The 17,555-nt window shown below is 35.4% G+C and overlaps 1 protein-coding gene across 3 annotated transcripts in view; it reads right to left on the bottom strand.

Moving 5' to 3' along the window:
* Positions 1-902: 902 nt before the first annotated feature.
* The window catches only part of slc16a9b (solute carrier family 16 member 9b), a 39,944-nt gene continuing 23,291 nt past the window's right edge, over positions 903-17,555 (bottom strand). For all 3 annotated transcript variants that reach the window (XM_039771472.1, XM_039771481.1, XM_039771490.1), the window contains exons 4-6: positions 7,570-7,665; positions 2,031-2,864; positions 903-1,769 (exon numbers count right to left, since the gene is read on the bottom strand). In XM_039771472.1, the coding sequence (XP_039627406.1) occupies positions 1,585-1,769; positions 2,031-2,864; positions 7,570-7,665 (1,115 nt within the window). In that variant the 3' untranslated portion in view covers positions 903-1,584. The remainder of the gene's footprint in view (positions 1,770-2,030; positions 2,865-7,569; positions 7,666-17,555) is intronic.

Genomic DNA, 17,555 nt, shown 5'->3' with positions numbered 1-17,555 from the left:
TAAACGGACACCATTTCAGTCTGGACAGTGAAATTGTTTTAGGTGCAGCAGCTTTCTTTTTTAACTGGAAAAACAAAAAGATAAAGAAAATTTTAAAATTGATGCTTAGTAAACAACAGGTTTGTTAGCTTAACAAAAAAATGTGTCTTTTACTTATAAACCTGTTAAGCATATTAGTCTTGTGTCTTCTTGATAAACAAATTATGAATATTTGATACTTTTGCAACTTTTTATAGATTTGTGCTGTATTTATTTGTTGCTGTGTGTCATATAGCATAAGTTTTGGTAAGAAACAAGTACTACATAACTGAAATGGTAATCCATATTTATAATTACACCTCAAGAATTACAAATGTCAAGCTGGTACACTGAAGAAAAAAACACACCTTTATAAATACAGCAAATGTATATTTAAACAGCAAAAAAGCCGTAGTGTACTAAATGATTAAAAATGATTATAACCTAGAAGTACATGCACATTTACATTTAAGCAGTGTTTAATTGTCAATTATCAATTAACTGATTGTGTAAGAATGCTGTATACAAATATATACAGTATATCGTAATTTTATTTATTTATTTTTTGTTGTTACAGAAATGAATTTTGTAAAATTAAGCATTGTTTCAGAGAGCAGAAAAAATAAACAGAATGACAGCTTGCAATTATAATAAGCATTTTATTTTCTTTCATTCCATAAGCATTATTGATACATATTTTTGTACAAATTTTATTAGTTTTATTTATTTTAGTATTTTTATAGTCACTGAACAATAAGCCTACAGAATTTCATTTTGTTAATAAAAATGAACAGTTAACAGCTGTGGTCTATAGTTTAATTATATACCAAAGGTAACACTTTAATATAGAACATAAGGCTTCTATAAGTCTGATTATGCAGGAGCTTAGTGTAAAAAGTTCTTTAAAGTGATAAAGGAAAAAACAAAATTGTAATCAGCCGATCAAGTAACATGAAATCGGTCATCGGTATCGGCCTTAGAAAACCTGATCGGAGCATCCCTAGTATCCTTGATAACTGTTGAACCAGACAGGCTAGCTGAAATCTGTTTTGGCAAGGTTTTTTCTGCACCAGGCACATTAGATTTTGAGTGCTTAAAATTGCATCCTTGTAGTAGCAGCCACATAAAATTAACTAGAATTTGAGGCAAAAAAGCTTTTTTTTTATTTGTTTTTCCAAATAAAACCCATAAAACAGATACATAATGAATATATACGTCATCATGGCACACAACACATAGAACAAATATCAGCATTACACAAAAAATAATTAGTTTACCTCTGTCCACCATTAAGAAAACATTTAATAGTTGTGTACATTACAACTAGGAAAGATGTCACTGGTAAGATGCTATATGCATCCTACCTACTCCACTGGTTAAAAATAAAATGTTTTGTAAATAACTAATACACAGGGAACAAATAACAGATTTACCATTTTTCACAAAAACATCTCTTAAAAAAGGGAAACAATAATCTTTTGAAAAGGAATACCAACATATACAATATTATTAATAGTCCCCTTAGGAATTATAATTTGAAAAAATCTGGAGAAAATAAAATAATGTCTATGCAAAAGATGCAACACTGTCACATGAAGAAACATATTTAACATTTGGTCTTTTGTTTTTTGAATTATTTTTGTCCCAGCAGGATAGGGAAGCAAGAAACAAGTTAAATCCACCTAATAAAACACAGGTACCACTGAAATAAAAAGCAGCACTATATGATTGTGTCCAGTCATAGAACCAGCCTGCAAGAAAAAAAAAACAAAAAGGATGAAAACTGCAATTTGGAGATAAAAATATAGAATTTAGAATGACTTAATAAAAATGTAAAAAATAAAGAGGTATATACCACCTTTACCAAATAAAAGGATGTAATTATTTTCTTCCTCTCTATATACAATAGTATAGGATACATATTTGCCATTTTTCTTTATGTCTAATCTGTCATCAAATTCATTTTGACACTTTTTAAGGACAATTTGTTAGTAAAAAAGGAATGAACATACCAATAGCTGGTGGTCCAAGCAACATTCCAAGTCCAGCAAAGAACATTAAGACTCCATAAGCATGTGTAAGTGTCTCTGTCCCCACTATTTTGGAAGTAACATAAGGAAAAATTGACCAGTTTCCAGAAAAAAACCCAAGTATTCCAGAAATGACTGCAAATGTAACATAACTGCAGGCAAGGGGAATGCAAAGCAAGGCAGCTCCTGAAGCACCTATCGTAAAAGCATAGAGATAATAGCTGTTCATCCAGGTCAAATCTGCTATGATCCCAAGGGCCAGCTTTCCAACTCCCATCATGATTGACAGAATTGAAACTAGGGGGAAAACATATTCCTCATCCGTGAGTCCAGAGTTTTTTGCAACATCCTCCATAAATAGCACAGGAGGAAAGGAGCCAATATCAAAAAGAAACATGGAAATACAGAGTGAAACAAAAAATCTATTTTGTAAAAGTTCAGTGCTTGTTTGTATATACTTGAAGTAAGCATCTTTGTTTTTGACAACTGCAGCAATGGAACACCTTTCCAGGAAACGTGTTTGTTTTTTTCCACCATTAACTATTTCCACATTCAATACTGCATTATTTTCTGGGCATTTACCAAACTTATCATTTTTGTCATTAATATCCTGCACAGAAAGATTTTCCATTCTCACAGTCTGGCACTCCTTTCTCTTCAGAGAGTATCCTTTCAATTGGAGAGGCCTCATTGGACCACCACAAACCAGTATGTTGAGTGATAAAGCACCAATAATTAGCAAGCAGCCATTAAGCCCATAGATTTTAATCAATTCCATCTGAAGAGACGCATAAACAAAACCTCCAAAACTTGTACCTAAAAAGCAAAGAAAAACAGTGGCAAAAATTATTTTTTTTATTATTGATATTTGTGCTTCAGTTTTTACATATTGACAGCAACAGGTAAATTGAATAATTTATTTTTCTTTGGTTATATTCTTGAATAAAAGCACACTTATGCCTTCTGTGAAAGTGTTTATTTGATATTTTGGACAGTCTTCACACACTACACACTTCACATCAGCATTTTGTCATTATTAATATAACATGAAACGTTTCTGTTTTAGTTATGTGTTCAGCACTTCTTGCCTCACATTTCTTGTCATCCTACATTGACACAGATCATTGTAGAAACGGAACACACATGAGATGTATGTATTCCAAATAACGATATTATTTACCCTATACAATATATATATATTAGTATATATATATAATAGTATACAGACACCTAACTCCCAGATAAAGAGACTTCAGCTCTGAGAATTTTGCGTCTGACTTGGCTTTCAGCTGTCTTGTGGGGGATGGGATAGCAGGCTGCTTGCTGCCAGTGCTGATTGACACATTTGCAAAACAAAGACACAGATGAGGAGGTGTGAGGGAATTTAATTTAAGTTTCTTAGGCTTTAGGCATTCTAGTGTTAATGATCTCATGGGCACAGCCATCGTCAGTGTGTCTGTGTCTGCCTGTAGAGAGAATGTTGAACCTGTTGAGAGGTTTACTTTCCTTGAAAGGGACATTCCTGTTTCTGGTGACTCTTCCCATGAAATCAGATTGACAGATTGGGAGAGTGGGGGGTCATGATTTCACTGGAAAAAGTTGTGCGGAGCTCCCGATATCTTTGCAAAAGGATGAAGGTCCAAGTCTTTAGAGTCCTTGTGCTTCCTGTTTTGCTATATGGTTGCGAGATATGGACACTATTCAGTGACCTGAGACAAAGACTGGACTCCTTTGGTACTGTGTCTCTTCGCAGAATCCTTGGGTACTGCTGGTTTGACTTTGTGTCAAATGAGCGGTTGCTCACGAAGTCCCAAATGAGGCACATTACCTGCATTTCAAGCAAGTGTCAGTTATGGTACTACGGCCATGTAGCTTGATTCCCTGAGGGTGATTCTGGTCACAGGATCCTCATTGTTGATGACCCGATCAGCTGGACCAGGCCAAGGGGATACCTATGTAGCACCTGGTTGTGACAGATGGTAATTTCTGGATGGGTGGGACTAGACCGTGTGTCTTCCTAGGGGGTTGCCAACTAGGATCCTGAGCTGTTTTGTCATGTGGTGGGTGCAGCAACCTGCTTTACCAGTGCATACTCCTCAACCTAACCTGACCTGGTATTTCTTCAAACCCACTATATTAATTCAATGCTAATTTTAACCTTGGATGCTAAAATTTTTGCAAGTTTTTGCTTTGAATTAATCAACTATAACGTATGTTTATAATATTACTGAATACCACTTTTGGTGATATCCTGTACTACAGAGTTTTGCAACATTCTCATCCACACTGTACCACCCTGGCCCCAAAGTCCAATATATGTTCTTTCCTTGGTCAAAGAGCCCAACCCTTTACAAACATGAGAATTTAAAGAATAGAAACTACAAACACAGAAGTTATACAGCATCCACAAGTTAAAAAGTATTTCCTCACATTTTTTACACAAGACCAACACACAGTATTTCAGGCTTTTGATTAAATGTTTCATCACATTCTTCCATTGTCTTGGTGTTCCCCATGTTCTTTTCTTTGTTTAATAACACATTTCTTTCACATCAAACATCCACCTTACTCTGCCTCTATGTTTTACACCTTTTTTAATGTGAGGACCAGATGAATATATACACAGCATCAACAGCTCCAGGACATGGTGAAAATGTGTTTAAAATTCATATTCAAATGTATTATTATATTGGTGAACTTCACCCCTTTCAGTTTCCTTTTATACAGTATAAGGACTATAGGCCTGTATGTTCCACAAGTAAGAGACTAAAAGTGCAAAGAAAACAAGTGAAAACATGTTCTAATAGAAAGTATGAGTCATATTTTAGCATATCTGCAATGCTTAAACAAGCAGAACATCAATTCACTGGTGCAGTTTGAGAAACTGCTGATGAAAAAACAAAAATTACTGCAGTCACGGCTTGACAACCAATGAATGAGGGGAAGACAGAGTCTTCATTTTAAAGCTTGACATCATTTAAAGGGTTACTGTGTCAGTAAGATTTTCTTCACCAAATAATTATACCATTTTATTGAGGTCAACCGGCCTATAATCATTACAAATTCTTGGCTTAGACAACTTGGGAACTCGGTATTCACTGACTTTTTCCAAAGTTCAGGTACAACACCATAGCTTAGTTGTTAGAATTACAGTTAATAAAAAACTAGAAAGATACATAATATGGAGAATTTCTTTATAAGACTGGTTCTTATGAAACAACATGATTTCTGTTTAGTGATTAATGTTAATCCATATATTAAGTTATAGATTTCAAGTTTTCTTTTAAACTGCAGATATTTAGAGAACATATAAGTTTTTCAAGGTCCATTTAGTCAAGCAGACTGCCTCCTAAATGCTGTATTTTGCCTCCTCTGCTATTTACACTTTATATCAGTAAAAAAAAATTTATTCCGTTATCATGAATGCTAAACACTATGATGACAGCATGCATATCGGGTGAGGTTGATTGCTATTACTTAAAACAAGGAAGTGCAATAGTAGTTCTCTTTGTCTGAAAGTCAAAAAATTAAAGAATGGCTAGTTGACTTTTGGAGACAGAAATAGATATATAGATAGATAGATAGATAGATAGATAGATAGATAGATAGATAGATACTTTATTAATCCCAAGGGGAAATTCACATTAATACATATGTCTACTGCTTATAGTTCTGAGAGACAAGGTAGAAAAAGGAGACACTAATAATAATTTAAATTGGAATATCAACACTAACTTTATGTCTCCTCCATAAATTGCATAGGAACCTCATGCTGTCCTTATACTAAAGGCTGATCCTGTCTATCACTATTAATTTGAATGTTAAGCTTAGCTTTCAGCTCCACTAACTGGTTTAGTGGCCTGAAGCATCAAAATTTAAAGAAATTGCAACAGGTTACCAAACAGGCAACCAAATTATTGAATTATTGATTATTTTTGTATGCAAAAAGACAATGTTGAAAAATCTGGAATTGTTTTGACTGATTCCATATATCAATTATAATACATTTACCTTAAGTTCAGGGTGGATGTTTGACTTAAAAACCCACACAAATTGTTTAAGAAATGGCTTTCTCTACAGTGCCATACAGCTTTTAACAAAGAACATCACAGGTAGCAAAGAAATTGGAACCTAGATACTGTTTTCATAAGTATGGCGAATATCAAGGTGAAGGTTTTGTCAATTGTTAGCAGCAGTTATGAAAGGATTATTTTTAAATGATGTACATTGAATGTGACTGACTTTTTATCCTGTTGTCGCCATGTATTTTTGTTCTTGTGTATGTGGGTACAGCTGAGAAGATACATTTAATGTGTTCTTGAATAAAAAATCTTAAACCACAAATCTGAATATTAAACATCCTTACTAACTGAATGTATGCTTTGACAAAATAATTTCATCAGTAACTGAGATGAAGAAATTCAATATACAAGGAACATTCTGATGCATTCTAATTTTCAAGAAAATCCTATTGGTTGCAGGTAGCCAAAGACTGAAAGCTGATTTCAGTAAGAAAAGGACTGTAAACACTTAAAAAGAAAACTTAAAATATGAATGTTTGACAGTTCATTGAGACAATTTGTAAATCGAGAAAGACAATCTGACAAAATTGGGAAACCTTTATTAAGAGTTTAAACAAGTCTTCAAAACCACAACAATATTTAATTAAAGAACACATAGGAATGCTTTTCAAAATACTTGCACAGTAAGCTTAAGGCTTTTGATTGTAGCTAAAATTAGGATAAAAGAAATAAGGGAATGCAATTAAAAAGTAGCTTTATAATATATATTTAATATATATAATGATTTAATATAAATATTAAAAACAAGGAAAAGAAAAAAGGGAAATTCTAAAGATGATTACAGAATCACCCCAGGAAAGAATGCCCTTTTAAAATTAAAAGTAGTTAGAAACCAAAATCAAAAGCAAATAGTTTTACACTTTTGATGATAGAAAGAAATTAAGCAAAATAACAAATTTTATTGACTAACTAGAAAGATTACAAAATGCAAGCTTTTGAGACAACTCAGGCCCCTTCTTCTTACATCTTACAATGAAAAAACCAATACAATGAAATGTAAAACATAATAAATAAAATGATGAAATAAATAAATAAATGCAAACTGAACAGAAAGACATGTTTAGAGCAACTGTTGCAACCTACATGCCCACTGTGTGAATATACTTCTACCTATGTTTAAAAATATGTGTACAGTTATGTTTTATGAAGGCTGAGCTCTGGCTAGAACTGGCACCAACTCTACACAATCCAGGCCAGGATGAAAAAGTTAGTGAAATACATACATTAATATTTAAAATAATGCATAAATGAAAGATATATTTTTCAGATTCATAAGACAGTGTTTGTGGTGGGCCCCTGCCTGGGGTTTGTTTCCTGCCTTGCGCCCTGTGTTGGCTGGGATTGGCTCCAGCAGACCCCCGTGACCCTGTAGTTAGGATATAGCGGGTTGGATAATGGATGGATGGAAGACAGCATTTAAAAAAAAAAAAAGAGCATACCTGTTGCCGCTATTCCAAGAGCAAGCCCCCGTCGTTTGTCAAAATATTGACAAATAATAGTCACTGTAGCAGCATACGCCAAACCGCAGCCAAGACCTGCAGAAAACAGGTACATTCAATGGTATGGAAGAACAGCACACTATAACAAGCTTTAAAAATAAATACATTTTTATAATCTGGGGTCAATTCAAATAAGATCAAAAATAATCAAAATATAATCTGCTTTCTTTTTCATGACTTCAGTATTCTATTTTGTTTCCTGCTGATTAAACACAGTTAAGATACAAAAAATGAAACCTCCAAGTCACATAATAAGTAATTTCAGAAAACACTAGCCACTGTACTGGGGTGAGTTTCTAGAAAGAATAATTGTAAACTCCATCCAAAAACTGATTATTAATTTATGACTGTCTCTCCAAACCCATCGTAGCATTTGAAATCCTGTGGAATCCAAGTGTCTTCCCACCAGCTCTTTAAATTGTTAGCTGCTCTGTAAACTTATAAATTTTGCCCCAACCTTAGCAACAGACAGTGCTTGCCTGACAGCACACATTAAATTTATTTCATATCAATTAATAATTATACATAAATTTTATTTTTATAATACCCTTCAAAGCACAAAGCCTTTCACAAATATTCAAAAGGATACAAAAACAAAAAAGGTTTTTGTGTAAATAACACTATTCACAAAGTTAATACCGAACATTAAACACAAAGCTCCAATTTATGATAAAAAAATAATACATAATTTCCTGAGAACTTAAAATACTAAGATTTATCCTTGACTAGTTGATAACATTTTCATGATGAAATGCAATTTTGCATTTGTAGGAATATATTAAATAGATAAATTAAGTTCATTTAAATAACTTCTGTTAATAATGTTTACATGTTAGTAATATTTCCATGTTTTTTAAAAATTTTTAAAAGTTTATAGTCTAAATTTGCAGATATCTTTATTTTGACAAAGGCATTTTATGCATTACAACTAGCTATGAAGAAATGAGGGAAGAAAGAAAAGGAAAGGACAAGAATTTTGGGTTGTCTGGAGAGAGACAGCATGGCTATAATAAAGAAAACCTCCTCAAAAGAATAGCCTTTGAATTCATTGTAAGTGTATCCGATCTCCACCTCACAAATGTAACACTAACACAATAAAATCAAGTCATTAGTGAATTTCTGACACCCACTCATACTCCCAATCCCTATAGAGCCTAGCCTCACCTGCCATAAAGGTTCTTCTGCATTACATACAGTTGATGTCCAATCGCCAACAATGTTTTACGAATATTGTAGCAAAATGGTTCGGGAATACCAATGATATGCTGAGTGTGGTGAATGGATAGCTGCTGGTTGATAGAAAGTATCCATTCTACGCAAAAACAGTTAGGTCCATTTGGACAGTGAAACAATTTTCATAAGCTTGGCTTTTACACCATGACAATGGAATAATTACTTGATTGAAGTGTGGGCTTTCAGCATTAATTCAAAGGATTTACCAGAAAGTTCATATGAGCCATTTAGGAATAACAGCCATTTTTATACATGGACATTTGACCGACAAGCTTTTCCATAGCCAGGTGGGAGCAGGTCCCTCATTATTTCATGAACTATTAAGCAGGCAGAAAGTCTGGAGTTGATTCCAAGTGTGGAATTTGCATTTGGAAGCTGTCACTGTAAAATCTCAATATTAGGTCCAAAGAGCTGTCCACACAGGTAAAAACAGTCTATCAGTATACTGAGCAAACAAAACAAACAATTTTGAGAGACAGCAGAAACACCAGGAGTGGTGAAATGAACCATCTACTACATTCTTAAAAAGAAGGAAAGCACTGTTGAGCTCCGGAACAATAGAAGGTCTTTACAATCACGGAAGACAGCTGTGATAGATGACTACAAATTCTTTCCTTGGTGAAGAAAGACCAACACACAACATTTAGCCAAACTATGAACCTCTCCAGGAGGTAGACCTATCATTGCCAAAGTCTACAATCAACAGAAGACTTCATGAAAGTAAATACAGAGGGTTTACCACAAGGTGCAAACCACTGGAAAACTTCCAGTATACGAAGGGCAGATTAGACTTTGCCAGAAAATATTTTAAAAACAGTACAGTTTTAGAACAGTTTTTTGGACTGGTGAAATGAAGATCAATATGTACCAGAATGATGGATAGAGGAGAGTATGGATCAGCTCCACGCCACTGGATGCATCCAGGGAGCCTCCTGATGTTGACAATGCAGGTAACATACCTGAGGGATGAGCCAGCAAATGAGGACATAACACACAAACATAGCAAAGGGTAGGCGCAAAAAGGTGTCAGAGTGCTTTTATTAAAAAAAAACAGAGTCCAAAACAGTGCAGTGCTCCAACAGTAAATAAATAATTAAATAACCCATAAAAACAGGGTGAAGGTTAAAATTCAATAAATATCCATTAAAATCGGAGGTTAAAACTAGAGACAGTCCATGAAAAAAATGAGCCCCAATGCTTCCTTCTCAAATCCAACAGGTGCAGTCATCCTTTAAATCCCGGCTCAGGTCCCTGTTGCCCGGCCTTCAGCAATCCTGGGACACCACTCTGAGTCACATACATCTCCCATCACTAGTCTCTGGGCATCTACAGGAACACTGCATATCGGGCCATTCCTACTCTCAGGCAAATGCTCAGTAGGAGCGCCCCTTCCACAGCATCCAGCTCCTACAGCCCTGAGACTCACACTCAACCACCTGAAACAACTCTGTTCAGCTTGGGTGCTCTCTCCATCCCGGTCTCTTCCTATTTTTTTTTTTTTGCTCCTTTTCTTCCTTTAACCTCCTTTGTGTCTTTCCTCCCTTCTCTCTCACTGGCCAGTCTACCTTCTCCTCTCGTCCCCCCATTTTCTCGTGATGGCTCTCCTTTATATGCTTCCGTGGGTGCAGTGCCTCAATCGTGCAGCACAGAAAGCCGATGAAGCAGACTGCACCTTCACATGCAGATTTGGCTTATCACAATTACTTCATCAACCCCCCGCAGCTGCTTGAGTCAGCACACCCACAAATATCAAACAGGTCTTTCAATTATACAATTTTATGTTTATCTAAAAACTGGCCACTAAAATGTTAAGCTATGGAACTGATATAGGCTCATGATCCAATGAATACCATATCATCTGGGAAATATGGTGGAGGCAGTGTTATGTCATGGACATGCGTGACTGACAATGGAAGTTGTTTACTGGTGTGTATTGATGATATGACAGCTGATAAAAGATGCAGGAAGATTTCTGAAGTGTACAGGAATATACTGTCTGTTCAGATTTGGACAAATGCTACCAAACTGATAGGATGATGCTTCACAGTACAAATGAACAATAAGCCAAAATAAATTGTGATAGCAAACCAAATTCTTTTCAAGACAAGGAAGTGGAATATTCTTCAATGACTAAGTCAATCAACTGACCTCAACCCAATTGGACATGCATTTCACAAAACTGAAAAAACTAATGGCAGAAAGTCCAACAAACAAGCAGCACCTGAAGACATCTGCAGCAAAGGCCTGGCAAAGATTCACTAGAGTGGAAACCCAGTACTTGGAGATGACCATGGGTTCCAGACTTCAGGCAGTCATTGACTGCAATGGATTTTCAACTAAGTATTGAAAATGATTGTCATATTTATAATTATGTTAATTTGTCCAAATACTGTTGAGCCCCTGAAAAACATGGAGGTGTATAAAAATGTCTGTCTTTTTGAATGGCTCATGCAATGTTTCTGTTAAGCTCCTTAAAACTACAGATCTACACTTTAGGTATATCTTTATGCCTTCAATTCAAATCCATTGTGGTGGCACACAAAGCCCAAATTATAAAAACTGTATCACTCTCCAAACATGAACCTAACTGTAGGTAAACTGTCTGTATCTAACTCCCATGAGTGGCCAAAGAACAATGCAATGCACACCTGTGAACCCACAGAGTGGTGGAACACAATATGTGTCTAGGCATGAATATTTGGAAAATGCACTTCTGGTGTTATCAAAAATAGTTGGGTGTCATCAGAATTTCACCTCAGCCATACTGCACAACAGTTGTATGTAGGATGCACAATGCATGCATTCCCAGTGAGGACAAGGACAAATGGATGGAGGTTAGAATTCTGGATCTTTGAGCCTAATTAGTTAATAAATAATGATGTCACATTAACTTTCATTAATGTATTTCATCCTGATGGAGGATGCAGAACATTGCCATATGATGAAAATATTGTCATTTGACTGATTTTCAGTTGACTTGAATTGCCTTTTGCTAAGAAACTTGAGGGGAAGGGCTAACAAAGATACACTTTATACTTGCATATAACAACGAAAGATCACAAGGGTTTTAGGAAACCCATGAAAAAGCAGTATGTGCACTAGTACACTATGTGTGCGCTTTGTAAAGTTATTTAGTAATCTAAGATTAATCATGTTTGGAAAACGTATCCCTGATGAATAAAGACCATTCACACCAATGCCAGCAGAATACCACCTACCTCTCTCTCATAATCACATATTGGAGGAGGCTGATAGTTTCTGGGTAAACAGGACAAGAGACTCTACAGTGGTGTGAAAAACTATTTGCCCCCTTCCCGATTTCTTATTCTTTTGCATGTTTGTCACACAAAATGTTTCTGATCATCAAACACATTTAACCATTAGTCAAATATAACACAAGTAAACACAAAATGCAGTTTTTAAATGATGGTTTTATTATTTAGGAGAAAAAATCCAAACCTACATGGCCCTGTGTGAAAAAGTAATTGCCCCTTGTTAAAAATAACCTAACTGTGGTGTATCACACCTGAGTTCAATTTCCGTAGCCACCCCCAGGCCTGATTACTGCCACACCTGTTTCAATCAAGAAATCACTTAAATATGAGCTGCCTGACACAGAGAAGTAGACCAAAAGCACCTCAAAAGCTAGACATCATGCCAAGATCCAAAGAAATTCAGGAACAAATGAGAACAGAAGTAATTGAGATCTTATCAGTCTGGTAAAGGTTATAAAGCCATTTCTAAAGCTTTGGGACTCCAGCGAACCACAGTGAGAGCCATTATCCACAAATGGCAAAACCATGGAACAGTGGTGAACCTTCCCAGGAGTGGCCGGCTGACCAAAATTACCCCAATAGCGCAGAGACGACTCATCCGAGAGGTCACAAAAGACCCCAGGACAACGTCTAAAGAACTGCAGGCCTCACTTGCCTCAATTAAGGTCAGTGTTCACGACTCCACCACAAGAAAGAGACTGGACAGAAACGGCCTGCATGGCAGATTTCCAAGACACAAACCACTGTTAAGCATAAAGAACATTAGGGCTCGTCTCAATTTTGCTAAGAAACATCTCAATGATTGCCAAGACTTTTGGGAAAATACCTTGTGGACTGATGAGACAAAAGTTGAACTTTTGGAAGGCAAATGTCCCGTTACATCTGGCGAAAAGGAACACAGCATTTCAGAAAAAGAACATCATACCAACAGTAAAATATGGTGGTGGTAGTGTGATGGTCTGGGGTTGTTTTGCTGCTTCAGGACCTGGAAGGCTTGCTGTGGTAGATGGAACCATGAATTCTACTGTCTACCAAAAAATCCTGAAGGAGAATGTCCGCCATCTGTTCGTCAACTCAAGCTGAAGCGATCTTGGGTGCTGCAACAGGACAATGACCCAAAACACACCAGCAAATCCACCTCTGAATGGCTGAAGAAAAACAAAATGAAGACTTTGGAGTGGCCTAGTCAAAGTCCTGACCTGAATCCAATTGAGATGCTATGGCATGACCTTAAAAAGGCGGTTCATGCTAGAAAACCCTCAAATAAAGCTGAATTACAACAATTCTGCAAAGATGAGTGGGCCAAAATTCCTCCAGAGCGCTGTAAAAGACTCATTGCAAGTTATCGCAAATGCTTGATTGCAGTTATTGCTGCTAAGGGTGGCCCAACCAGTTATTAGGTTCAGGGGGCAATTACTTTTTCACACAGGGCCATGTAGGTTTGGATTTTTTTCTCCCTAAATAATAAAAACCATCATTTAAAAACTGCATTTTGTGTTTACTTGTGTTATATTTGACTAATGGTTAAATGTGTTTGATGATCAGAAACATTTTGTGTGACAAACATGCAAAAGAATAAGAAATCAGGAAGGGGGCAAATAGTTTTTCACACCACTGTATATGACAAGGTTTTAGAAGCAGTCACAGCAAATTATTATGATTCAAAAACTAGAGTGCAATTTATCTTCAAGCAGTGAATTAACTAACAGAAAAAATCATAAAGCCACTAATTATTCGCACTAGCCTAAGTATTTGTGGAAGTCCACAAGACTAACAACAGAAAAAATAGCTGGAATTTACAAAGAGCTTTAAATGCATGTTCATTATGTACTAAAAAAATTAGATGATTTCAACTGATAACAGCAGTACTGTATAGGACATTTTCAGCAGAAACTGTGCAATGAGTATTTGGATGTTACTTTGATGTTCTTTCAGAAAATCTTGGTACATTAAAAAAACAGTTCTCAAGTTATAGAATAAACAAGTACAGTATGTCATATTGTTTCTTTTATAGATGTTCTTCTGTGAACCTATTGCATTTACTTTGCTTGAGATACAGAAATGACATATTTTTAAAGGTTGGACTCTAGTTCTGTTTGTCATTCACTAGTTTGTTTTTAACTTCTGCTTACTCTTTAGCAAAGCCAAATACAATAAAACCCTGCTAACACAATCTTTCTAGGTAGGCACTTTAAAATTACTGGTGACAAAACTGCCACTGCTTTCAAATTAAAATTTTACTTGATATTGGCAAAATATTAACATTTTCAGTTTCTGTGTTAAGAGTGGTTTTAATGAACTACTAACCTATTTGCAGATTGTTGCTCTAAGGCCTGGTTCAGTGGTTACAAAACTTTTTTTAAGACATTGCCCACCAAAATAGTGTATCATCTAGTAGGGGTTATTAATATAAGCCTAATATTGCAATGCTGACATCATCTTTGGATTTTGGTTGCTGTTAACAGTAGTGAGACAGCAGGATTTTGTATAAAAGTAGACCTATTAGTCAAAGCAGCAGACAACTGCTGCATGATGGAATGTTGTGTGATACCTTCAGGCCAAGGATTTTTAACCTTTCCTCTTCATTGGTTTTAAACTGTCATATACTGTACTTCTTCTGGGTATAGCTAAATGTAATATTCCTTTAATCTGCCCACTCCCAGTACTGCATTTGGAGATAAAAAAACAATTGTGATGATTTTTCGTTTTAGAATATTTTTTTGTAGGAACAGTGGTATGGTTTCATATATAATAAAATGGAAAGCCTAAATGTACATACTTTTAATTTTCTAAAATTTTGAAAATGAATGATAGTTACAATTGAATTCAGGTCAGATGAAGTAGAAAAAAAGTCACATATTACATAATACCTATTTAACTACTTAAGGCTAAAAAAGAGGAAAACAGCTTTTAAGCTTTTAATCACAGTATATATTAATTTGTCATATGAAATTGCATTCCAAAGTGAAGATACCTAGCCTGCACTTGCATTTGTAATGGAGTTAAGGGTCCCAATGTGAAAATAAAAGCCTTAAAACTTATCAAATACCTCAAAATTGAATTCGTTACTGAAGCAACAAAGTTTTTGACTTAAGAAAACAAGCCCCCCATTTTTCTAATACATGTTTGTGAGTACAAAAGTTCTTCCTCACAGTGGTGATTGTGGGTGAAGTTTTGACATCTACTGACACCCACTGATACCAATTTATCCATAAAAACACAGGAAGAATGTGCAAACTCAATGCAGAGCCAAGCACTGTGGGGCATGAATTGAAAGGTCTGCTCTATTACTCTGCCTTTACTAAAACATAAGTAGTAAAATTTAACCTGGCTAAAACTAAATGTACTAACTGTTACAACATCTGTTCAATGTTTGCCACTTAATTGCAAACTATGGTACTGGTCAACCATTCTTTCGTCAGACCACTAAAGTATGCAGATGCAATATGATACCAGCGACAACAGACAGTACCTTTCAAAATAATACAAATTTTTTTTTTTGAGTTTGGGGAATAAACTTCCATATGGTAAAAGACTGTGACCAATCATACCTGTGACTGTTCAGTTTATGGTTGTCTATTTATATACAGTACAGAGTCAGTAATTTACATCTAGGCATCAACATTCAATGTCAATTAGAGTGCCCGGAGGTGAAACATGGTCATGGCATGGATTAGCAGAAGGTGAAGTGCACATACCTGTGTTGCTCTTTATCTTTTTTCTTTCTAAAATGACACGGATATGTTGTTTTGCAGTATGTGTGTAATCTAAAGTTGCAGATTACTAAGTACTACTAAGTTTTAATGCATGTGTTTACCTCTGTACCCTTTGCCTCCATTATAAAATGCAAGAGTAGGCTATGTATTTATCAAAATTTATAAAAAAGCTTCACTTTAGAAAAGTTTCATGCGGCAAATTAATTTAGAGTATACCATGCTTGTGAAGAAATAAGTGATACTTAAAAAATTCTGAATTTATCTTTTACTATTAATGAACACTAAAATTAAATATTAGACATATTTATGTTTATTATTAATAATAATCAACATTTGCTACTCAGTGTACAGTATATTCTCCTGCATTAGTTTAAAAATGTGCTAAAACTTATGGCAAAATAGTTTATCAAAATTAAAAATATTGTAAAGTAACTGAGAAAATGATACAGTACATAGTTATTTAACATTTCTACAGATATCCATGAATCATATGGTTATTCAATGCACTTTATTATCTGTGCATATGTTTTACTGTTGCTTCATGATACAGAGTTAGACAGGCCAAATGGTTTTTATTCTACCATCTCTATATACTACCAAGCATATTTACTGCAGTGAAAACATATGGTGGCATTATATTATTGGTTTAAAGCTTTGTCGGGAAATTTTGTTAAAGTTCTCCACTTAAGCCTCAGTATCACCTGATACTCCTTCTTTCAGCTTCTTGTCAAAATGTTGGTACTGAAACATGGCATCCTGCTATCCTCTCGCCAACAAAAGAAACTCCAATACAGTCCTTTCATTAAGCAGGTGGGCTTGCTAAAGTTGCTGCTGGAATCCCTATCAGTCTTTAACCTTTGGATTTTCTCAGCTACACCTGTTCCGCTGAACCGGGTGGATCAACTCTAAGAGTCTGCTACCTCCTATATCCATACACGTTTACTCACACAGCAGCATTTCAAATTTGCAACGATACTTACAGTTGGGAATACTGAGAAAAAGTTCACCATGGTTCAAATAAACATATCTTTTTATTTTCATCTACCTCAAGTTTTTGACTCTGTAATACATAATCACATAATGCTGTATAAGAGTTCTGTTATAGCTACACTGGCTAGGAGGGGTGCTTTGTATTCCCAAAGTCTGAGTTTTAGTACTGCCAGTGCTGTCTTGGGGAGGATGAGCTGTTGAGTGAGGGGAGTCACCCTGAGCAGATTCCTCAGCACAGACAGGTGCATTCAGAAAACACATACATAAAAATATGCACACATGCATGCACACAGAGAAAATATAATTAAAACCAATCTTTATTTAATGGTTTACATTGAAGATGATTGATTTAAAAATCACAGTAAGTCTCATTCCTTGTAGGCTTAGCTTGCTCACAGTATACTTCACATTATTGGTAATAGTATTAGCAAGAAGAAAAGTTTCAGTGTGCTGAACACAACAGGTGAGCAGAAATTGACAGCACCAAAACTGTCAATGACTGATGCAATGCTCCTCAAACACAGCTCCAAATAAAATGGAATTTACAACTGAAAATAGCATGGATTAGTTAGAAAATAACATTTATTAAAACATCTGACACTATCCTCAGGTGGTTAAGTAAATATAAAACTCAAGTGCATGGTATTCATGATGTGGAGTACATGCATTGTCAATACAGGGAAAAACAGGGTTTGTACATCGTGGGGCATGG

This window comes from Polypterus senegalus, chromosome 1 (assembly GCF_016835505.1).
Source record: "Polypterus senegalus isolate Bchr_013 chromosome 1, ASM1683550v1, whole genome shotgun sequence".
Lineage (NCBI taxonomy): Eukaryota > Metazoa > Chordata > Cladistia > Polypteriformes > Polypteridae > Polypterus > Polypterus senegalus.
This window is presented reverse-complemented; position numbering and strand designations above follow the sequence as displayed.